The sequence below is a fragment of the Idiotropiscis lumnitzeri genome, chromosome 12 (assembly GCF_059441095.1).
Source record: "Idiotropiscis lumnitzeri isolate Australia: NSW breed Sydney's pygmy pipehorse chromosome 12, RoL_Ilum_1.0, whole genome shotgun sequence".
NCBI classification, from domain to species: Eukaryota; Metazoa; Chordata; class Actinopteri; order Syngnathiformes; family Syngnathidae; genus Idiotropiscis; species Idiotropiscis lumnitzeri.
In genome coordinates, this window is record NC_142402.1 from 18,595,175 (window position 1) to 18,619,073 (window position 23,899).

General features: G+C 39.7%; 1 protein-coding gene across 1 annotated transcript in view; it reads right to left on the reverse strand.

The window, feature by feature from the left end:
* Positions 1-789: 789 nt before the first annotated feature.
* Positions 790-23,899, reverse strand: part of dpp6b (dipeptidyl-peptidase 6b) — a 52,237-nt gene continuing 29,127 nt past the window's right edge. Inside the window, exons 2-26 of the mRNA XM_088311376.1 lie at positions 20,880-20,994; positions 18,999-19,097; positions 15,370-15,464; positions 15,212-15,286; positions 15,058-15,110; positions 13,999-14,080; positions 11,623-11,743; positions 9,158-9,312; positions 8,951-9,048; positions 8,718-8,844; positions 8,000-8,038; positions 7,803-7,910; positions 7,642-7,733; positions 7,511-7,558; positions 7,116-7,228; positions 6,492-6,539; positions 6,306-6,404; positions 6,144-6,213; positions 4,384-4,578; positions 4,243-4,297; positions 4,073-4,175; positions 3,893-3,948; positions 3,717-3,789; positions 3,565-3,638; positions 790-3,262 (exon numbers count right to left, since the gene is read on the reverse strand). Of these exons, the coding sequence (XP_088167502.1) occupies positions 3,116-3,262; positions 3,565-3,638; positions 3,717-3,789; positions 3,893-3,948; positions 4,073-4,175; positions 4,243-4,297; positions 4,384-4,578; positions 6,144-6,213; positions 6,306-6,404; positions 6,492-6,539; positions 7,116-7,228; positions 7,511-7,558; positions 7,642-7,733; positions 7,803-7,910; positions 8,000-8,038; positions 8,718-8,844; positions 8,951-9,048; positions 9,158-9,312; positions 11,623-11,743; positions 13,999-14,080; positions 15,058-15,110; positions 15,212-15,286; positions 15,370-15,464; positions 18,999-19,097; positions 20,880-20,994 (2,340 nt within the window). The 3' untranslated portion in view covers positions 790-3,115. The remainder of the gene's footprint in view (positions 3,263-3,564; positions 3,639-3,716; positions 3,790-3,892; positions 3,949-4,072; positions 4,176-4,242; positions 4,298-4,383; positions 4,579-6,143; positions 6,214-6,305; positions 6,405-6,491; positions 6,540-7,115; positions 7,229-7,510; positions 7,559-7,641; positions 7,734-7,802; positions 7,911-7,999; positions 8,039-8,717; positions 8,845-8,950; positions 9,049-9,157; positions 9,313-11,622; positions 11,744-13,998; positions 14,081-15,057; positions 15,111-15,211; positions 15,287-15,369; positions 15,465-18,998; positions 19,098-20,879; positions 20,995-23,899) is intronic.

Here is a 23,899-nt window from a genome sequence, read left to right on the forward strand (position 1 = left end):
GGTTTGAGCTAGGGTTAGGGTTTAGGCTAAAGGTAGGGTAATGGCTAGGGTTAGGGGTAGAGTTAGCGTTTGGGCTAGGGTTTGGGCTTTGGTTCAGGTTCGGGTTAGCGATAGGGTTTCAGTTAGGTTTAGGGTTTGGGCTAAGGTTAGGGTTTTAGCTTAGGGTTAGGATAAGGGTTTGGGGTAGGGTTAGGGTTTCAGTTCGGGTTGGGGTTTGGGCTAAGGTTATGGTAGGGTTAGGGTTAGGATTTCAACAGAGAGTTTCAAAGTCGGCTTATGGCTGGTGAGAAATTATTATTTTTCTCCCGTAAATATTGAAATAATGTATTAATGTTTTTTTTCACAGCATTACGGGTGCAGCGAACGTCAACCAGTCAACAACACGTGGCTCACAATTCCGAGGGTCAATGAAGGCATCTGACGCCTGACCCTTGAGCGAGCGTGATTTGTGATTGGTGGAGAATGAGGAAGCGCGTGGAGTACACAAATGAGTGTTTTTTGTATGTAAGTCTTTTTATCTTCCCAAATGATGTGTGATATTTTCGTTTGCAAGTTTCGTGCGCTGCTGTTTTAATTGTTTACAGCTGAGAGTAATCTTTTCAGTAATTGCAATAAACACCAGAAATACAGCATATCTGCTTCTGGAAATTCCTGATTGGCTTTATTATTTTTGCCTGCATTGCTGCAGTTGTCCACAAGAGTGTGCTGTTTTTCCGCCCAAAATTTGGCTCCACCGTTCTGGATGACAAAATTAAAAAAAAAAAAAGAAAAAAGAAGGCGCCAAATTCATAAGGTTCAAAATGCTTTATGTACAAGTTGCACATACAACATAAAGACTCCAACAATGTCTTATTCTATACACTTTGTACATTTGCTGACTACAAACCACTGACGCTAAGTAATTTGACTGGAAGAGAGAGAGCGTGAGAGAGAACGAGAGAGAGAGAGAGAAAGATATTTTGCCATTTAGCACACAATATTCACAACATGATGAGACTTCAACATGGAGGACCCTCCAAAGAAGCTGATTGTTAATCTCCATTTACAACCCAGTATAATGTCTTCCACACGCGTATCCGACGTGTCAAAATGGACCGATTTTTCTGTAAATTATGTTTTTCTTGCTCTCAAGCATAACGAAATAAAAATAAAAATAATTTCCTCACTCTCATTGTCAAGTGGGCTTCTAACATTGAACGTCCGCCCACTTTTAAGGCACGGTGACTAAAAAGAACTCCAAAAAAGTGCACGCTATTGAATATTTTTACACATTTGATGGACTACAACATTGTGCCTTTGATCTGTCAAACTGATGCAGTCACACAAACGTACAAAGGAGTATTAGGGCCACCTTGCTAATAAAAATAATTCATTAAGAGGGTCTCTGCACTGTGCGCCAGCTAATCATAGTCATCATGTTATGGAAAAAAATTGTAATTCGATACAAAAGTGTCTTTAAAGATTGACTTAATAATTTTAGGCAATTTAAGTTGTTATCTTATAAGAATAAATTACTCTTTTTTTTCCCCCCCAAGATACATTCTATATTTTCAAGATTATTGTCATATTTTACGTAGATTTCTTTTTTTTTCAAAGATAAAAAGTTGATAAATTTTTAAGAGTAAATATTTTGAAGATTAAAGTCACAATTTAACGAGAAAGTATGTATTTTTTTTTAGCCCAAAACATATTAGAGACTGTCTTTACTTTATTGAAATCCTACAATAGTAAAATTGTACACTTTTGAAAATAATGTCTAAACTTTAGGGGAATTTAGTGACTTGCTGTAGATAAAGTTTGTAGATTTTCACGATATAATGTTCTAATGTTCCGTTAAAATCGTAAATTTTAACAGGATAATATTGTGCTTTTACGAAAATGAAGTTTCAAAATCAAATATTCATTTTTAAGAACACGTTTTTCTCCCCCCCAAAAACCACTTTGATTTCCTATTATAATATATAATAATCGTCTTCAATATCAAAGCGCATTTTTTTTTCAGTTTCACCTTAATACTCCTTTGTACAAAAGACACACGTCACTAATAGGGCGGAAAACACCAAACGGAGTACTGTACTTGAGAACACACAACCAATTAATTCATTGGCAAGGTCACCAGAAACTAGCAGTCCTGGATCTATTCGATAGGGGGCGATATTTTGTGCTGAAAAGTGCTGGTTTTCCTGGAGGCGTCACGTCAGTCTTCTTTCACTGCTCCATCCGACACTAATTCTGGAAAACAGACTAACTATTGAAGATTAGCTCGCTTTTATTATAAGATTAGGGACAACCGTGCCCGTCTCATGGCATCCAAAACAAAAGTGCTATTTAAAATTGTGCCTTTATAAAGATAATAATGCTCAGTTTGGATTGATGTGCGTAAAAGGTAGTGTATGTTTTAAAGTATTTGCAGGGGTAGCTTGACTTGTAAAGCAGATACTTAAAAAAAACGAATTTAGTATATATATATATATATTTTACAGATTAGGAAAAATATAAATCCGTGAGTTTGTGTGTAAATATTCATTATTTGACTTCTAATTGTAATTCTTGCAAGATGGTCACAAGAATCTAAAATTGAAATCCCGATTAAAATTCGGTTCACTGCCCAGCCTTACCATTTAGCCAGTTTTTGTTTCAAACTAGACCAATACGGGGCAACCTGAACGACGCTAAATATTGATCACCCTGAGCAAAATATTAGGAACAGCTTTCAATAAGATGCAACCACAACAATAAACACACAAAACTGAGCATTAAAATCTGTTTAAAAATTTTGTTTTGGAGCGCACTTAATCATTTTTCCGCTGAGTGTGTTTTCCGGCCTGCGGGTTGTCAATATTCCCGCAGGTCTCGACAGTTTCCAAGGATTTTCCATTTGTCATCACCAGAGGTTCCATTAACAACATATCCAATTCTTTTATCGGTGCAGGGAGAGCCGTTCACGTTCTCTCTGGTGGGCAGCAGCCAAGGACAGCAGGGAGGGTGGAAGCCGAGCCCCGTCGCAACGTGCAGGTTGGGCGCTTCACACTCGGGTGGCTTTATTTTCATACGCGTTGCATATTGTGCTGTGTGAACTGGCCAGCAGGGGGCGGGGAAGGCTCGGTGATCAGGTTTAGCTGTCGTCCTCGTCCACTTCCTGCTCATCGTCCTTTGCCACTTCGGGTAGCCGGAAACACTCCCCGAAGAAATTGACCAATGAGCGGCTCAGGTGCTTCTGGGTGTCTTCGCTGTGCAGGAAGTGGCCCTCGTCCGGGTAGATCTGATCAGGGGAACAATTCATCACGTCAGGATTACAATCGAGACTGAATTGTAAATCGTGAAAATACGCGTAAACTGATACTCATTAAAATAAATTGCTGGGAATTTAAAAAAATAATAATTATTGCACATTCAATATGTGTTTTCTACAGAAAATGGCGGGAAAACCAAAAATATTTTAAAATACTGAAAAAAAAAATCGCAAAGTGTACCTAATGAAGTGTCAAGTTTGTCTATAAACTGAAAATGAAAAAGGCTCATTTGAAACCTCATCAATATACCCCCCCCACACACACATCTCACCTGAAGAGTATAATTGGCCTTCTTGCTGATTAAATGGTTGATAAACTTGGCCGTGTGCTGAAAGTGAACTTTTTCTATTGGCAAAGACAGTAAAAAAAAAAAAAAGGTTAGATTATAGTCTTTGTAGAGCAGTGAAACGAGTCATTAGATACCGTCTGCGGTGGGGTGGATGATCAAGTACTGCTTCTGTACCAGCTGACCTGCTCTGTGAGCTAAATTTGACATCTGAGGGGATACAAAAAAAATGATTGCAGGCCTTAACACACTCTTACTTGACGAATGATTTGAAAAAACAAAACAAAAAAAAAACGAGAAATCAAAATGCTACCGTGTATACTCTGGAATCAGTCTTGGAGCCCAGGTATCGTTCTGAAAATGCCGACACTGTGGTTCAGAAAAGGGGAAAAATAATAATGATTCAATCATCCTGTACGTCAAATTTCATTTTATATCAGGAGCTGTTCCGTTCACATCATAGCACGGTCATGCAAATAAAATCAAGTTTCACCGTATAGCTCGAAATCTGTGATGGGCGAGACTGCGGTTCCGCATTTAAGCTGAGTGAACTCATCGGAGCTCAGCAGCAGCGTGGCTAAATATCCTCCGTAAGCCTGCACAACAAAATGAGATGTTTACATTCGATGGACTTTTTGAGAATAACTCTTCACAAAGTATTACCTTCCCATACACTCCCATGCGCGACTTGTCGATGTAAGGCTCCTTGGATATGAACCTGGCGATCACACAGGATAGAAACAAACGACAGTTTTTTTAGAATTTTTTTTTTAATAGTTTTCAATGCTCCAAAAATTGTCTGACCTGAGCGCTTCCAGCTGGTCGCGCTCCTCCAGCTTGCCCAACCTCCTGTGCACTTTGTGGAGGAGGTTGGTGCCCTGGAAGCCGCTGCCGTGGCCATCGAAGCGGATGACCACCGTGCTGAAGCTGCTCACCAGAATGGTGGCCCAGTCCACTTGGAACTGCTCGGTGACCATCTGTCCGCCGGGCGTCCCGTCGCTTTGTTTGTGAGAAGACAAAAGTCCAGCTTAAGCCGCATTAACGCTTCAACAGACAATCGCGCGGCCATCAAACGATCCGCCGTGTGCGTTTTGCTTTCATCTTTTTGTGGAATTTTTCTCAATACCGAATCCAAAAGTAGCAGCTGCCTCAACAGGAGGAGAGTGCACAACAGAGCACTGGTGTCAAACACAGGTCCTCGAGCGCCTTTTTGATGCATGTTTTAGAAGTTTCCCTCCTTCAACAAGGCAGAGTTTAATGATCAGCTCATCAGCAAGCTCTGCAGGAGCCTAAAAACGATTAATCAAATTTGTTGGAGGAGGGAAACATTTAAAACATGCAGGAAAGTGGACCTCAAGGACCGGAGTTTGAGATCCCTGTTTTAGATGTTTCCCTCCTTCAACACGGCAGAATCTGCAGGAGCCCGAAAACCATTGTGATCATTTGAATCAGATGTGTTGGAGGAGGGAAACATTTAAAACATGCAGGAAAGTGGACCTCAAGGACCGGAGTTTCAGATCCCTGTTTTAGATGTTTCCCTCCTTCAACGCGGCGGAATCTAATGATCAGTTCTGCAGGAGCCCGAAAACGATCGTGATAATTTGAATCAGGTGAGTCAGAGGAGGAGGAGAGAAACATCTAATAAATTCATGAAAATGGACCTCGAGGACCGGAGTTTGAGATCCCTGTTTTAGATGTTTCCCTCCTTCAACGCGGCGGAATCTAATGATCAGCTCTGCAGGAGCCCGAAAACGATCGTGATCATTTGAATCAGGTGTATCAGAGGAGGTGGAGAGAAACATCTAAAAAATTCATGAAAATGGACCTCGAGGACCGTAGTTTGACACTTCTGGAATAGAGGACGATCACGTAACTTCCGCATTCAGTGTTTTGTACATCCTTTAGAAAAGTGACATGTGCAGGCATTTTCTGAGTGTTTTATTGTTTTTATGTCTTAATATGATTCTAAATATTTGAGGGCGAATTCCAAATGTTGCAATATATATATATTTTTTTTAGTTTTCGGCGAATGTTGTAATGCTATCAGATAAAAAGTTACCTGAAATTAGAAAATAGTCTAACAAGTTTAACAAGTCACGTGAACTTGAAAAAAATAAAGCGTATTAATAATTAGAGTAAATATTGCAGAATTTGCTCTACAAATTATATATATATATATATATATATATATATATTTCTGAAAAAAAAATCCAACTTTTGGTCTATTAAAAAAATAGGAGCATATTCACAAAACACACTATTTGTGTTTTTGAAAAAAAAAAAAAAAACCTATAATGTGCCTTTTGTGTCACTGTAGGTATTTTATTTTTGTTGTTTTTTTTATATTAAAATGACAATTGACTGCAAATGAACTCATGGACTCCCATGATAAGTTTCAGGGACCCCAAGTTGGTCCTACACGGCCACGAGTTTTAGAACTGGCATTATATTGTCTCTCTTTGACAATGTTCAAAATCGGTACGTGTGTACACCGCTTAACGGTTCATTAATTTAAAAAAAAGAAAAAAAAACACGTGTCGACATTTGTGTCTCATCGCACTTACACCAGCAGCAGTAAGGGGTAATGGGCTGTGTCTACAAATCCAGCTGGCTTCAGAATCTGCATGGTGAGAGCTGCAGCACACACACACACACACACACACACACACACACACACACAACCATTAATGGATGATTTTTTTTTTTTTTTGAAGGCAAACGCTTACAGTAGTCGTCGATGGTGACGGTCTCGTACTCCACTCGGGGCATCTGCATCATGTCGTACGTGGTGCTAACTTGCTTGTTTGTCTCCACTTCCAACAGCCCTGCGCGGAAAACACACGAGATACGGGCGGTGCGTGACAAGTCTCGACATCACTTAAGTTACCGCAAATAGAAAAAGGGGCATTTACTCTGTTTGTCTTCGGTTCTGTAGATGGCCACATTGGGAATGTCCGGCCCTGTGAAGAAGAGTTCAGATATAAATAAATAAATAAAATATGTTTGAAGTAATGCAATGACAGAGGTAATTTCTTTCTTTTTTTTTTCTTTTTTTTTACAGTATGTTTTATCATTGCCATTGGTGTCTAATAGAATATTTGACACGCCGGCTAACCAGAAGAATTTTATCGATGCCGTCCAATTAACAAGATCTATCTTCCTCTTTTTATTTTCATTGATGATATATCGTAAGACTAAACAAATCCTAACTGATATATTAAATGTATTTCATACAATGTGATAAGGTCACATTATTGCACAAAGTATTACATGTTATAATAAGATAATAAACAAAGATTTTTTTTTTAATTCTTCAATCTAAAAAAGATACACACGGACGCTCCTCGTACCATCTTTCGCTAACAACTCGCCTTAAACTTAATTCCTCCCCGACGTACAAAGATCAGATGCGTCCCTTCAACATGACACCAATTACTACTTTCCTGTTAGCTAAGTCTTCTTGTGGAATCGACAGAGCACAAAATAAGTCCCCCCAGAAAAAACCCCAATTCTGATCTAGCTAGGAGTTGACTCACCTTTACAGTTGAGCAGAAAGTAGTGCATGTTGTGACTGAACGACACGTCCACATAGCCGCACTTGAACTGGCAGGACAGGCAGCAGCGGTTAAACGGAGGAATCGTGTCCGTGCTGTAAAACGGCGTTATGAGAACGTTACGCTCGTGTTGGGAAAGTGAAGCTTCAAATTTGCTTCATGAACCAGTTGTTGTATTTTTGAGGCCTCTAGATGGCACTGTTGAGTTAAATAAAGGGTTTAAAAAATGGCTTTCAGGCCAATGTTGAACAGAGAGCGCCATCTAGAGGAGTCCAAAAATACTACAACTGGTTCATGAAGCTGATTTGAAGCTTCGTTTACCCATCACTACGTTACGCTAATGGCACTTGGATAGCAGCGGGCGAGGAAGCGCCTACCTGTACAAATGCCTCCGTTTTGGGTCATCCTCTGTGCTCAGGAAGTATCTGGAAAAAAAAAAAAATCCACAAAAGTGGGCGGTGAAAGTTCGACCTTGCAAATGTGCACGTTCGTGAGCCACCAAACTGACATGAGGTTCCTCTGGTGGTTGTAGGCCAGGATGTTGGTGACATCCCAGTCTCCCGAGGTCAGCGACTGAAGAATGTCCAAGCTCGTGTTCGGCTAAAAAAAAACGCAAAGTCAGCACCCAACCTCAGAGGGGAAACATCCAAGCGGGCGAAAAAAACGTACCATGGAGGTGGACATGGAAATGTGAAAGAACTTCCCTCGGCCACCCTGAGGAATCGCTCGCGTGAAAAAGAACTTGTGACCGTCGTGTGAGAAAAGCGGCGCTTCGTTCTGGTGACGGGGGAAGGGAAATTGTACGATTTTGAAACACGGGGGCGTAACGTCATGTTTGGACGACAGTGGCGATGTTTCGCACCTACCTGTCTGTGCAACCAGCTCGTGCTCTCATCTTCATGTTTCTAAAAATCACAATGGAATATTATTCAAGCCTTTCTCAGTCACAAAGTTAAAACAAGGATGTGAAATGGATAACAAAGTTCTACTTTTTGCACACATTCACACCTATGAACAAATTTGACTCCTCCATTTTAGTTTTTTTTTTAATTTAATTCAGCCAACTGGGTCAATTTAAATCAATCAACATGACAATATATGTCCTACACACTTATCATACATGGTGAATTTTAAAATGAACTGAAGTGAATTGGCGTCATTTTGAGCTTCTGGGGTCTTTGTAACTGAGAGAATATATTGACCAAAAAAAAAACAAGATAATAATAAGTGACACATATAGTTGTGTAAAACGTAATCTTTTTCTGGGGCTCTACATTTCAAATTGACCCAAAGAATAAAGAATTTACAGAAATCAAGGTAAGTAAATCCTGCAATAACATATTTGGCCACGTGGGGGCAGGAGTAAGTCTCTTTTAGGCCTTCTAAAATAAAGCTGATCACATACGAAATAGTTTTTTAAATATTTTCAAGCCATTGTTGGCGCTAATCACGATCATTATCTTGATTTATTTTTTTGAATGCAAAGAAAAAAAGTCAATTCTGCATGACTCTTAACCTTTTCCGCCAATTCCCTTCAATTCCAAACAATCAATGCCACACATGCCATTTTGTAGAAAGTTGCACCTTGATGCAGACGCCTGTGGTCGCCTCACACAGCGTCAATATGGAATTGTTCTGTGCTCTGTTCAGCCAGTTGACAGCCAGTTTGGTGCTGGTGGCCCATTTCACCATTGTGATGTAATATTCCCCCCTGGAAAAAAACAACAACAAAGATCATGCAAGGGACTGCCTGGACGTGCCGTCGTCGAATTTAGCGACTTAAACATGTTAATGACAAATTGAGACGGGCCTCTCACCCGATTCGGGGGTCATCAGGTTTCTTCATGACCACAGTGTGCAGAGGACCGTTGAGGCTCACCACCGACAGATGCACCAGCGGGTTTTCCTCCCCAGCCTGCAGAGGCCCAAAGGAGAGCGTCCGTTTTGGGTCGCAGGTGCGACAACAAAAGCAGAGCGTGCGACTGGTTTCACTCTTAAACAACGATAACCGGCATGCTGGTTACTTTTGGGTAGTGGTACTCCAAAGTGTTGGGATATGGCGTCCCTGTGAAGAAGGGCACTTCCATCTTTGGCACCAGCGTGTCGTTGATTGTCATGTAGGCCAGACGAAGGCCGTCGGGAGACCACCAGTGGGCCTTGTAGCTCTGTAGGATCTCCTCTGGGAAAAAAAAACATTTTGAATGATGGACATTGTGATTTCCTAGGAGTGGTGACAAAGTGACCAATTGAAAACATGAACACTGGGATTTATAGAACGAAAGTTTTGCATAATTAATATTTTTCTAATTATTGTTAGAAAAAAATTAACATAATTAACAAGTGTCTTCATGGAAATGAATATCAGCAATTATTCCATCCATCCATTATCTGAGCCGCTTCTCACGAGGGTCGCGAGGGTATCCCAGCTGTCTTTGGGCAGTAGGCCGGGTAGACCCTGGACTGGTTGCCACCTTGCTTCCCTTCAGCAATTATTAATAATCACAAAAAAATAATAACATTATTTAAGGTCACATAGTTAAAATTATATATATAAAATAAAGACTTTTTAAAATATACTTTAGTAAAAAAATAAATAAATAAGTGTTGCCTTGTTCCAAATTATGACTCCACTGTCACGGTGCATTCAAATAAAAGTTTCATCCAGCAGGGGGCAGTGTGACTTTACGGAAAGCAGCCTGTTGCTCCTCCCTCATCTTTTTGAGCAAGGGCTGGAACATCATTAGGAAAGATTGCGAGTCGTTATTTAGGAAGGTTTGCTGCGTAGTGAAGAACATAAAAGCGTATTGACTGAATGCGTTAATATTGTGTCGCGCTTCAGGACAGCCGACTTCGTTGCGGGCACATCATTTCACAGTACGCGACTGCAATCGGTTCGACCCCAAGTGGAACAATTATTCAAATTATCTTAGACGCCCAGCGCAGCTGGCGCAGCCCTCGCACGTTTCCCTCGGTTGCCGCCTAAAAGTCGGAAAATAAACAGCAAATAAATCACATTTCATTTGCGCGGCTCAAGGATGAGAGCAGCACGGAGGGACAAAGCAACCTAACCTTCACTCTCTGCGTGTGTGTGCGTGCGTGAGTGCGTGTGTGTGTGAGTGTGTGCGTGAATAAGCGGCATGATTTGTGTTGGGGTGATAAATCCTTACGAAGCAGCGGGAAGAACGCCACAAAACAAATCTTTGCACGGTAATGAAAATGGATTACGTCTTTCATTTCGCTTTCTGGGGGCCACAAAAAAAGAAATAAGCCTATTAATAAGGACACGATTAGAGCCGACCCCCGCTTGCAGTTCACCAAAATTACAGATCTTCCTTTCACGACTGGCATTTTGTAATTGAATTACGCATTCGCAACATTCTGTGATTATTATTAAAAGCCCTCTGGGAATGAGAAGAGCGTTTCGGAGAAAAGAAGTCACCATTGACTAGTTAAATGAACCTGGACGCTTGATCAAAGATGACAGTGAGGTGATTAAAAAAAAAAAAAAAAGAAATCAGCCAAAGTCAGTGGCTGAAATAGAGCTACTTAAAAAAATAACATGAAAATAATTTGAAATTAATGATCCGCTTTTAGAAGAGCATGAAAAATATTCGTCATGATTAGGAAATTCTTATTTATAATACACTTCAGATCTGAATGAATTCAAAGTGCGTCGCCATAGAAACGTGCTAGCAAGGTCAGTGTCGTGGAACAGAACAGGTCAAAAAAAGTTGAAGTGGCTACATTCAATGCTCGCTGTACATGAGTGTCACTTACAAGAGGAGTTTTACAATCAATGCCTTTTTGGGACAGATGACTGAAATACTTTACAAATCACTCAACATTCCTGGTTTTTTTTTTTTTTTGCATAAATAACAAAAGAGAATAATATAACAGTACTACACAGTCTCATGTGTAAAATGTTTTTTTTTACTAGGCTATATATCATCAGGATATAAGAGCCGATAAAAAAAAAAATAGAATAAAAAGATAAAACGATAACCAATCACTAATCCGATCAGAAGATGGACCAAGAAATGAAAAAGCCGACTGTAAATGTATATGCTGAGAAACTTTGATCAGCTGATATCTGCTGATGCGATCCAACACATCAGATCTATGTAAAGCATGTGTGGGCAAACTACGGCTCGGGGGCCACATGTGGCCCGTTCAAGGTTTTAATCCGGCCCGCGGAACTTGAAAAAAATGAAATGAACAAACCTTGTTCATGTTTTATTTTCTAAATACGGTGTTTTTTCAAAGACATATATATTGTTGTCATGCTTTTGTTCACTTTCATTTAAAATTAAATGTATTTTTTTTTCTCCGATGAGGTGAGGTTACCAAAACACGCCATCCATCCGTGCCTGGTCCGGCCGGCCCCTCTGTCAAATTTTAGAACCCATTGTGGCCCGCCAATCAAAAAGTTTGCACACCCCTGGTGTAAAGTCTACTTTTTAGTATTGCTTTAGTTTGCGGTGGGCAGTACCTTCATAGAGCCAGTCAGCAAGGCCGTTGAAGACCACGCCCTCCTTGCCGGTAGAAACCAGGCGGATGGTGCGACTCTCTATTGTTGCTCTGTAGTAGATGTTGTTCTCAAATATGAAGATCTGGAATGCAAGAAAATGCCCAAGGTTTGACACGAAATCACATACAGTACCAGAAAAGATAATCTATCATCTGCCTTTGAGTGGATTTCCTGTGCTCGTGTTGGTCCAACAATTTCATCTCCAGTTGCCATGGACGCACCATTCCATATTTTTGCTTTACGAACGCAAACGGCTTTTGATCTTTTGATCGACTTTGTGAGTTTTTTAAAGTTAAAATCGAACGTTGCCAATTGAAGAATTAAATTCTTGTAATTAGCATTATGCGAAAAGAGATTTAAACGCGCTTAAATAAAAAATCCACAATTCCGATGAGGCACAAAGGGAGTTGTTTAAGGGCGTGTGTTATTGGCTATTTTGTCAAATAATACTTTCCGTTGCTTTCACTGTTTCTGTTTTTTTCACATCAATATAACTTCACTTTCAGGTGTGTGTGTGTGTGTGTGGGGGGGGGTGTGTGGGTGCGTGTGTGTCTCGCTGATTGCTCTGTCGCAGCGGAGTAATTGCGTGCGCTTTAATGAGGGCATCTTCATCTCGGCGTACATCTGATGCTTGACTTGACACACACTCGCACATTTGCATGCCGACGCCGCGCGCCGTGATTAATGCCTCCATTTCAGACGGTTTTAAGGCCAAATCATTTTGTCGGCGAAATAGCTGGAATAAGAATCGGGGGGTAAACAAGTGCGACTGAGACAAAAGACAAGTTCTCGACATCGCTTTTTTTTTTTTTCCACCGCCGTCGCCTTTCACGTAATGCTTATCAGTGAAGTTTCAGCCGGCAATGTTTTCTTACAGCCTTTTTAATATTTTAATATAGCATGTATTCAGGAGAAAAAAAAACATTTAAAAAAAAATCTGAACAAAAGCGATTTTTTTCTTGTTTTAAAGACAGCTGCTTTCAAGTCATGCTAATTGTCAACTAGCTTAACAATATGTAATAATTGTAGCTTAAAACAATCATTTGTAAACCCTCTGGCAGGTACACCGTCTCCTAAGCGACATTGCCACGGCGACCGCCGCTAATCACCGACTTGAGCTGCGTTTTGATATTAATGGACCTGCCAGGACATTCTGCGCTACCATTAGCATCGGAGGCGCTAACGTTGCAGAGTGCCGCGTATAAATGTGGCTACACGCTGAAACGATCCAAACAATATTCATTACATGACGTTAGGAAAAACCATTTGGGTGTCTACGCTCACTGTACTGTTATGCTAGTTGTCATTGCAAATAATTTTACTAGTAAGCTACCATTTTTCACAGTTATCGTGTTTCCACTACTGTATGACATTTTAGCACATTGGTAGTAGCCGTTTAGTGTATTAGTAGGACAAATGTTACCAGTGGAGGCAAAAGTACAAAACGACATTTTGGAGGTGCTAGCAAGTGCTAGGAGGCTACTACTACATGATACGCGCTTGCTAATTCGACCTAGTTGGGTTACTAGTGCACCATAGTAGTTTTCTAGTAAGGTTTAATTGTGGCAAAAGTGACATTGTAAAATGAAAAAGAATTAGCCTTTAGCATGCTTGAGTTAGCTTCAAGTCATTTCCCTTAATAAATGCATTTTATTGATTTGTCTTTGCCATGCTATAGCTTAAATGTTAATTGACACTTTCCAACTGCGCAGGGAGCCCAGGAGCAACAAAATAACAAAAACTTAGTTGTTCAACTCTTACGTTTAAACGCTACGGGAAGAAAAGCAAACAAAGTGGTAATGATTCTGAACCCGCTGACCCGGCATATCAAGTGAGTGCGTGGAAATGCCAAACGCAAGCAAACCAAAAAAAGTCATTGAAAACACGAGTTCTATTTATCCGCTTGGACCCAGCTAAACAAAAATCTGTGCCCAAAGTGTTGGATGCTACACACGCCGACATTCTCGCACACATGTCAGTCTGCTGCATGTGTTTGTGGCAACATTCCAAATGATTGGTTCTGCCATCTGTTGGCGCTCACCAGCTCCTGTGCGCCCCCCTCAGTCCAGATGGTGAACTGCATTTTAGAATTCAACTGATAAGTATAGATTGGCTTCAAAGTACACCACATGCTTCAAATCACACCATGTTGGACATCTGCACGTGCAAGTTGTTTGTTCCATGAATATTAAATCAGTAGCTATGTAAAAAGAAAAAAAAAAAAGATTGGAATTCATGACTTGGACCTGCAGTGTAAATCCAGCCAAACAGTATCAGCCAAGTCGGTCCTGCGTTGTTTGTGTGTGAGTGCGTGTGTTTGTGCGTGTGCGTCCTTACCAGCTGCTGGCCTTTGGGTCCCCATCCAGCAAACTGTAGCACAGCTTCGTGCACTTCGGGAGGGTTCAAGGGCCAGGTTTCCCTGCGGAATCCAAACAATATCACAATCACGTGCGTCGTGCACGCTGGATGCTTTGTATCGCGGCGCCATTCAAAGAGCACGCTGGAAGACTTCTATTGTGTCGCTGTTGCAAAAGTGAGCTGAGAGGCTAATCGTAGGCCAAGGTGAATGCGGCATCCAAAGCCCGAAAGCGCCTTCAAGACCCTGTCAAGTGGATTCGGAGATTTATTTCTATAATATGACTTTGCCAGAATTATGCGAAGACTGAGAACTATGCAATGCTGAACTGTAGGGCGAGAGCGTAACTTTGCTGTTTCAGTTTTTGTTATTTTCTCAGCGTGGCTAAATCAGCACCAAACTTCTGATGGATATACACTGGTAGCAGTAGAATTATTATAAAATCGTAGAATATTGTAATATCTTTTTCAAGGGAAAAGCAATTATTTCCGGTATTTTTCTTGTTTCAAAAAAACATTTTTTTCATCTTCTGGACTAATATACTTTTTTTTTCAAATGTTTTAAAAATCGGGAAATGTTTGAAAAATTCCTATTTGATAAGAAAAAAAAATAATAAAAATAAAAATAAAAATAAAAATAAAAATAAAAATAAAAATAAAAATAAAAATAAAAATAGGAAGTGATTGCATTGGAATCGTTATTAATATATCAATTCACAAATTTAGTGTCCTAGGGGTGCGGGGTGGGCGCTGTTTTTACATAACTGCCGAAAATAATTTGAATAAGGTCTCAAGGCATCTGCTGACCTTTATAGAATCTAATTTCTGTCCAATCCATAATTACCCTGTCAGGCTTGAAAGACCCGAGGACTTCAAATTAAATTTGATTTCACAGCCGCAAGGGAAGCCTTGGAGCAAAAGCAACCACCTGATATTTTAAATGATGATGATGGATGATGACTCAGATTCTGTCAGGTCAGATAATAGTATATCTAAAAAAAAAAAAATCATTAAATAAATAAATAAATAAATAATTCTTACTGTGTTACAAGGCTGTAAATAATGTACTTGGCCACATAGGAATGGTGGTAGATCTGCAGAAATAAACGAGATGACAATCAAATGCTGAGAAACATCTGGTTAACAAAAAAATAATAATAATAATAATAATAAAAAAAAAGATAGCTTTCCTTACCAGTTTCAAGTCAAAGGCAAAGAGCACTTGCTGCAGGTCAGGTGACACTTGGTACCTGGCCGCCTTTGATCTTTCCTGGAAGGGGTAGAACAAGAACAACACCACAACTATACAATGTTCAGAGAGAGAGATTTCAAGTGGACTTAAGGCGGACTCACAAACATCTGGTTTGGCACGACAACACGTTTCTCCTCCGTGTCCACATTAAGTTTGACAACGTCGCCTTCCCTTGTACGATACAGCAGCTCGTTACCTGCACCGAGGAAAGAAAACACGTGTTCGTGGTGACTGCGGTCACTTCATTTCTCCAGATCAGGACTGGACAAACTTTTTTCAAAAGGATTTTTTTTTGGGGGGGTCATTTGTAGATGAGTTAATTGTGAAGTATTTTGTTATGTGTAATTAATTTAATTACAATAATCATCCATCAATTAGAGGAGACAAACAACCATCCGCGCTCGCACTCACACGAGGCAATTTAGAGTGTCCAATCAACCTGCCATGCATCTTTTGGGAATGTGGGAGGAAACCGGAGTACCCGAAGAAAACCCACACAGGATGGCCGCAGCCGGAATCGAACCCACGACCTCTGCACTGCGAGGCAGACGATGTAACCACTCACCCCACCCGTGCCGTCCTTTAGTTATAATCATTTAATAAAGTGAATACAACAAAGTGAAAACAAAATTGAAATGTTCATTGTGAAGTTGAAATAGTCGTGTTTAAATATTAACACAAAACTATTTACAACATTTGAATAATATGAATAATATGCCCCTCCAAAATCACCCTTAAAAAGCTTCTTTTTTTTTTTTTATTCCCGGGCTGCACTTGTGAATAATAAGATCTCGCAATTTGCTGGTGTGCGATATTAATAGAGTGAATCATATGAATGAGTAAATAATTCAAAACATGCCGATAAAAACGTTTAGATCCAGGCTCGAAAGTAGATGCTTTTTATTTATTTTTTTTAATAAATTTTTTCCCCCCATGTTTTGTTGACCCTTGTTTAATACATGGGGATCATTTTGGAACTTTTTTTTTTTTTTTAATTAAATAATTGGATAATAATCATGGGAAATTACATAAATTGCTCTTACAAGTTTAACGAAAAAAAAAAAATGACTTGGTTGAACTCCAAAATCTAATAATAAACAATCTTTGGATTGTATACATTTAAAAAAAAAATCATCTCTTTAATGCCCAATCTGTGAAAGACCGTCGCCGATATAAAAGGAGATGAAGATGGGCCGAGTTATCAGGCAGATGTATTTGACAGTATGAAATTGCTCACATTTGTGGGATTAAATGTACGATTTAATGCTCTTAAAAGTAATGAAGTAAAATCCTTTTCACACTGGCGGATGCGAGCTGGAGGGTCAGGCAGAGTGGCACCGATTGTTCCGCCAGCCAAACTTCCATTCTGTTTGTACTTAAAGTAGATTTGCATAAGATTAAGAGAGATTAAGTCCCAGATGTTGCCGAGTGATAGCGCAATATCTTGGTTGGAGCACATGAAGTTGCGTTGTCGCCGCTGGCTCGTCTTTATTGTGCAGATGAACGCCACGGAGAAACCACTTTTTGCGTTGTCTTTACGAGGCGGGCAAGAAAGCGGCCCGGCGGGGGATCAGTGACGTGCCCTCGGAAATATCGATGAGGACCGCTCGGGAGCGAGCGCGTTCGGCGGGCTGCTTGTCGGAAGGTCGTTAGGCCCGGACGGGACTGGATCGCTTTAAATCGAGAGGCGGGACGCGATGTGGCGGTGATTTCGTCAGACACTGACAACGTTTTCATCAGCTTGCTCAATGAAGGGCATCTTAGGGTCACGCATTTAAATGAAGTGTTGCCATAGCAACCGTGAAGAAGTTATTCGGTTACTTTACTAGTTACTTGACTCCCAAAGTAGCTTTGTTATGGTTTTAAAAGTAACCAAGTTAGATTCCAAGTTACATTCAACAGATGCCAACAATCAGACTTTACCCATCGTGAGATTTAAGTTTTAAGTTTCTTTTTTAATGAAACAAAAAAATTAAAGTGACATTTTGACTTACCAAAATTATTATTTTTATTTATTTTTTTTAATTATCTGCATAGACTTTACTTAATATACTTGTAAACAGCTATTAATAAATATAATATTTTTATATTTTTTATTTAGTAATAAAAATAAATCAAATAAAACATGCTTTTTTTTAGGCCGTCTATTTTAGCCAGACATTAGCTATAAATATTGTTGTGCAAAACATTTTATAATGTATCATGATTACATTTGGGGATGCAGCTTTGTGTGTCTTTCTCTTGTGTCTTGAGTGTACTGCAATTTTCTAATATTTGTTTCCAAAATATATGTATTTTTTTCATTTGACATAATAGTCGTGTTTCTGAAGCTAGATAACACTTTGTCAAGAGCACAGAGGATTCAAAGCGACCCCAAAATTTGCCAGATGTGAACACGTCCGTCATTAACTCAAGAAAAGAGCTCGATGGGGATGGTTCCCTTTCAACTTCATTTCGGATATTATGGAAATATCAGTCGTTTGTTTTCATGGCCGTTTAAAAGCTACTTCACTCGTTTATGATGATGTTCTTTCCTATTATTATTATTTTTTTTTTTTATATTTTCATGACCAGTTGAATACTCTCATCGTCAATACTTGATCATTTTTTGGGAGGTCCACTGATAATTCAAATAAGTTTTAAAGTATATCAAATGCAGCAGTTATGAAGCTGTTTAATTCTTAATGGTGACATTCTGGCTTTCTTTGATATTCAAGTATTACAGATTTTATTGGTCACTGAAAGAGAATATGCACTTCTGCCTTCATTAACTTTGACGGCTGGATATATTTTAATGTGGGCTTGTGTTATGAGGCGGGCAAGCGTTTTGATATCGTCATTTTTAAACTTTATTTCATTTGTCATGTTTCAAATATCCAAGCGATTTGTTTGTTTTCACATTTGTTTGTGAGCCAATTCATTATGCCTGATTAAAAAAAAAAAAAAAAAAGTCAAGTTGAGTCACCTTAGCTCATTGACTACCATTGACGGCTAAACACGTCAAAGATCCATTTTTTTACTCGACTGGTAGTGGATGAGTTAAAGTCAAAATACTGATCCTGTTCGTGTTTTCGTCGCCACTTCAGACCAACAAGTGACACTGACAGGGTGGCCAGGTTGGTGTGAATGAACAAAATAATAAATAAAAAATCCTCTTTTTTTCTTTCCCAAGAAGGCAAACAGTGATAAAATGCAGATTTCAAACTAGAAATAATCTAAGTAATTTAGTTCAAGTCTAAGTCAAGTCGAGTCACTGGCCTGTGCTCCATGAAGACAATTATTTAACTGAATCATTTTTTTTTGCAATAATATAATGGGGGAATTATTTTATTAATTATTTTAATTATATTAAAATTTTTATTTAAATTATTCAGATGAAAAAAAAAAATGTTTTTTTCCCCGACGTGGACATAAAATGCCTCGAAATGTCCCTGAAAGTTCAAATGAATGACCGACTCGGGTTTTATAAAAGACAACGACGTAATTACTGATTCATGTCAAGTAATTTGTTGGGAAAATACACTTAATGGACCTTACAGATATTTTTTTGGCATGCTTCTGACTCATTTGGAAACCTTCCCGGCCACATTGTTAGTTAATTGGATGTGCAATTGTCCGCATGATGAAACATCCTAGCCAGCCCAAGAAACAACCGTTGCGTTTCAGAAGCACACAAGCAGAATTGGCCTTCAGAAAATTCCTGGATATCTTTGTTGTTTGTCCAACTCACCGCTGAGCCACACGGCATCGGGGTCGTGAATGCGGAGGTCCGGACCAAATACGTCGTCCAGAGTGACCTTCTTCTTGAGGGCCAGGCTCTCATCTTCACCTGTCAAGGGCAAGTCAAAAGAGCAAAAGGAGAAATCAAAAAAGTGGCAGGCGGGCGACAGCGACTGTCAAGTGCAGATAGCGTCGCCGTGCGTCGGGGGGGAAACGCTTCACGTCGCTCCTGTGAAATTGGATTTACATTTCAAAAGACTTTTACAAGTTGGAAAGAAAAAAAAAAGTGGGGAACTTTTTTAGTTGCTGACTTCTAGGTGTCACTCGAGAGGTAGGGGTCTCTAGCCTAACTCTTCTTTGACTGCCGTGAAGATATACTGTATATATTTTGGAAGATGTAAAAAAAAAAAAAAAAAGGAGAAACTAATATTTACATCTTGAACAGCGTGAGGCATTGTGGGAGACTTCAACTTCACATTCCCGTCTGAGGGTGTGAAATGGCGTACGCGTCATGTCACATTTTCGGCGCAGTGAGGACTCATCGCGTGGCCACACCGTACGACAAAAATACGGCAATGTTGGAAGGAGCGAAACAATCAAGCTGGAAATACAGCCGCTATTTTGAGTTTGTCTGCTAATATATACATATATATATATATATATATATATATATATATATGTATATATATATATATTTATATATATATGTATATATATATATATATATATATATATATATATATATATATATATATGTTGTTGCACACGTGCTGTCGACAGATTGTTCTCCAGCTTCAATAATACTATAATAAAAAAAAAAAAGCATGCAGTATGTGTTCAAGGTTAAAGAGAAAACCTTGCACAAGGTCTCCAAATGTAATCGTTATATTCATAAAAAATGCAATCTTTTGACATTAATACACCATTAATAGTTACATTTATTTTTAACTTATATTAAAATTTATTTATGTTAAGAGAACTTAAAAATAATAAAACCGAGAAGCTTATGTTAGATGAAATCCAGAAAATACTTTTTTTTTTAAAATAAAAACAATTATAGCAAGTCGAAAAGGTTATCATTCTTTAACTTTTAATAAGAGTAAAGTTTATACTTAAATGTGACGGTTAAAAATTCATCTCCGATTTTATGCTAGCAGGGTTGTCGGAATCTGATGAATGTAACTGTTAAAAGAACTTGTAAGCTAACGTACTCTGAAAAATGTTTAATTTGATATTTATTTTATTGTGTTAATTTTTAAAGCCGGTAATCAGTAAAGTAACTAAAGTTACTTGTTCAAGGTAACTGCGGCTATCAAAGAGCCACGAGGACACCGACAAGAAAGGGAATTCTTGCTGCCGCTATCTGTTAACGTCGTTGCATCATCAGTGCCGTTCGTGAGCCACGCAAAAGAAACGAGTGACAAGCCAAGCCGAGGATCACAAAGACAAACAAAGCCAAAGACAAATCTGCCGCGCGTTAATGCGACCTAACGCGGCAGAGACGTCTTTTTCGGCGTCTTTGAATGCCCCGCAGTTGAAAAAGTCGCTGCGAAAGATAAGCTCTTTGTCAGGTTTCACACGTAAACGTGTGCCTGTGTGTCATCAGCCGCTAGCGGGAGACCAACGAGGGAGCCGAGCGAGGCGAGATCTCCACAAAAGTTTTTTTTTTTTTTTTCCTTCAAGATAAAAGCCACGCCAGTTTGACAAAAGGCCGTCATCTCCATTAAACATTAGCTTCTTTTAGAAGAGAATCAGCTCCTAATCATGTGAAACCTTGCCAATCTTGACACTGAGCAGTCACTTTGAAAAAGTTGGAAGAAAGACAACGTGCAAGCGAGTGGTAAGTGTGTGCGCGCGCGCGCGTGTGTGTGTGTGTGTGTTCTGTGCTTACGAGGGGTCAGCAGGATGACGGAGGTGACGATCAAGGAGCAGATGACGAGGATGACCAGAAGGGCGATGGCGATTCCTTTCCAGTTCCTCTGTGGCGGCGCGCTGCCCACAAGGTCCTGGTGGATAACATCACAAGTTGCATAACACGCACGAACACACACACACGCACACACACAATTAGAATCGAATACAATGACTTCATTTGAGGAGCAACTTTCTAATTTTATCCATTTTTTTCCTGCAGGTTAATCTCTAGGCCCTCCAGCAAGTGTTTTATTAAACAATGAAAAATACGACAATATAACGAATGAACAATTGATTTTCTTGAATAGCGGAGAATAGCACCTCCTCCCCAGCCGCAGATAAAAATCGAATTGCGACTGTGCGGGTAAACACAGCGCTCGGTTATATTGCGCACTGTAGAGTTATACACCTCAGTTATAATCAGCCACCTGATGGCAACCCGATTCCGACGAGCCTCACTATTAGTTTGATCGGTGATTGTACGACACACACACACACATACACGTTTATTGATTGAAGTGGTCACGGTGAAAGAGGAGCCAACCACCCACATCAGTCCAGCTGTTGATATCCTTGTAGCTAATTAAACCTTCTCCGAGCAGCCCACTAAACCGTCTATGAGTTAATGAGGTGTGTGTTTGCGCGTGTGTGTGCGTGTGCGTGCGCGTGTGTGCGCGTGTACATGCATGTGAGAGTGCATGAAGGACTAGTACAGGGTGCACACACTCTGATTTTTAACTTCTTACCCCACTTTTAAAAGGTGAGAGACCCCATAAATTATGAGCACAAAAAAAAACCACACCAGACCCATCACAATAATTAAAATGCCAATCGCAAGTTTCCTTCCCAAAGCAGATGTCTGTCCGAGTAGTAATAAAAATGTGTGCGAGACAATTTGTGCACTCCAAAAAAAAAAGAGGAAATCAGTAAAAGAACTAGAAGACGCAATGCTAACTGTTAGCCTAGCTAGCGGTAGCAAACGCTTCAGTTTGCCATTTTTATTGAATGTGGTGAATGAGTTGTCATAAAACGTTAGACAAAACGCAGAAAACCAACCAGTAGCGATTCTAGATGCAACTTCAGGTCGCTTCCTGATTAATTCTCGGTTGATTTCATAATCACAAAAGCTGTTAGAATGGTCAAATTAGATGAACGCGGTTTAAAAAGTTAGCATTTGCAGGCTCGAGGTTGCTAGCAAGATTTGAATGTGTCTCATTTCAATGCTCTTATATTTCTCAGCCAAAGCTGAACTGTCGGTGGTGTGTCACATTTGTGTTTGTCCGTCCACCTATTTTACGTTTGCCCATTTTTTACGCTGTCTGTAAAAGTCCATTTTTTTCCGCCACTGACATTGAATGGTGGGGATGAAGTTGTCACATCAATTTTCCACATTCGGAGGTGAGTACCGGCAGCCATGACAAGGGGAGAACGGTGACTTTGGATAAGGGAATGAAACCGAATCTCTGTGAAAGTCATGTCAAGTTTATTCGTACGGCCCTTAAATCACAAGAGTGTCAAAAAGCTTCACAAGACCGCCATTGACAAATATTAGGGACATCAATTGATCTAGTCTTTAATTAACAGGCTATCGCATTTTCAGGACTATAAATCACACTTTTTTTTTCATAGGTTTGCTGGTTACGCGACCTCTGAACGACTTATAGATAAAAAAAATAAATAAATTAAAATGTAATTTCACAGACAGCCATGAGAGGGCACTCTAGACGCATGCACCAATATCTCCGACTTCTTACAAAGATAGGTTTTATGAATAAGGCCGGAGGGTCAAGGCCGGAACCGTAACGAGATCGCGGCCGAAAAGCGTGAAATGTGAAAATGTGAAATCTCATTTTTTTAATTTAGTATTTTGTAAAAAAAATCTGCCCCATTATCTGGCTTCTCAAAACTCACCTCCACTCGCCTCAACAACTTTCTTTGCTCTATAATGCTCCTTCTAACTAGACTCCCCAAATGCAACTCTGGGGTTGTAATCATGTCAAGGAGAGCTGAGCACATTACTCACCGGCGTCTTTTTACCTGCTAAACTAATTAGTCACATCATAGATTTTTAAAGTGCTGCTATTAGTCTGTGTGTCACGAAATGGCACAGGCCCACAATACGGCGCTGATAAACAAGTGTTAGATCTATTGAGTCAGCTCTGCTAATAGAGTCTGAACTCAACATGCTGGAGCGCCGTTCATCTTTTACGCTTGATGAACCTGCCATGTCAGAGCAAGTCACTTGCACCGAAATGTGAACAATTTGAAAGGCACAGTCTCATTTCGCACTAGCTTTTCATTCCTATTTTGTACATTTCTATTTTTTTCCATTTATTTATTTAGATTTATCGTTTGCATATTTTTTATTTCATATGCATTGATTGACATTTAATTTGGACTTTTAGGTTCTATCTTAATTGCGAATAATGTGGCTTGAAAATGGCGGGCTTTCGACAAGCCTCGCTGCCAAGTCAAGGGTGGAGAGACTCCGTGATGGGGCATTTATTATGTAAATTAGCCCAATTGTGACGTGACAAAATCCTTCAAAATCATTCAAAGTTCCTTTAATGTATTTAAAACACATTAAATCGCACTGTCTAAAAAAAAAAAAAAAAAATGTACCACTGCGCCTCAGCGATTCAGCACAGCTCTCATAATGCAAGATAGCTCCATTTGAACACGTCCATCACGTCGGGTGTGTGTTGGACTGTCTTCGCACTGTGCCGCAAATCAATAACGAAAGCAGTGAGTACACGCAGAAAAAACAGCAGGCCCGTCAATAGGATGATTTATTGCAGCGAGGGTAATGATTTTCTCGGCGCACATTCGTACATTGCACTCAAAAGATATTCACCTGCCGCAGCTATCTGATATCTGATAGGACCGACACTGCTGAAGATGTCATGGATATTGCCGCCTGAGCCCGAAATAGAGCAACAGAATGCAATGACTGGCGGCCGCCATTAAGGGTCCTGTTCCATCACTCTGAGGGCATTT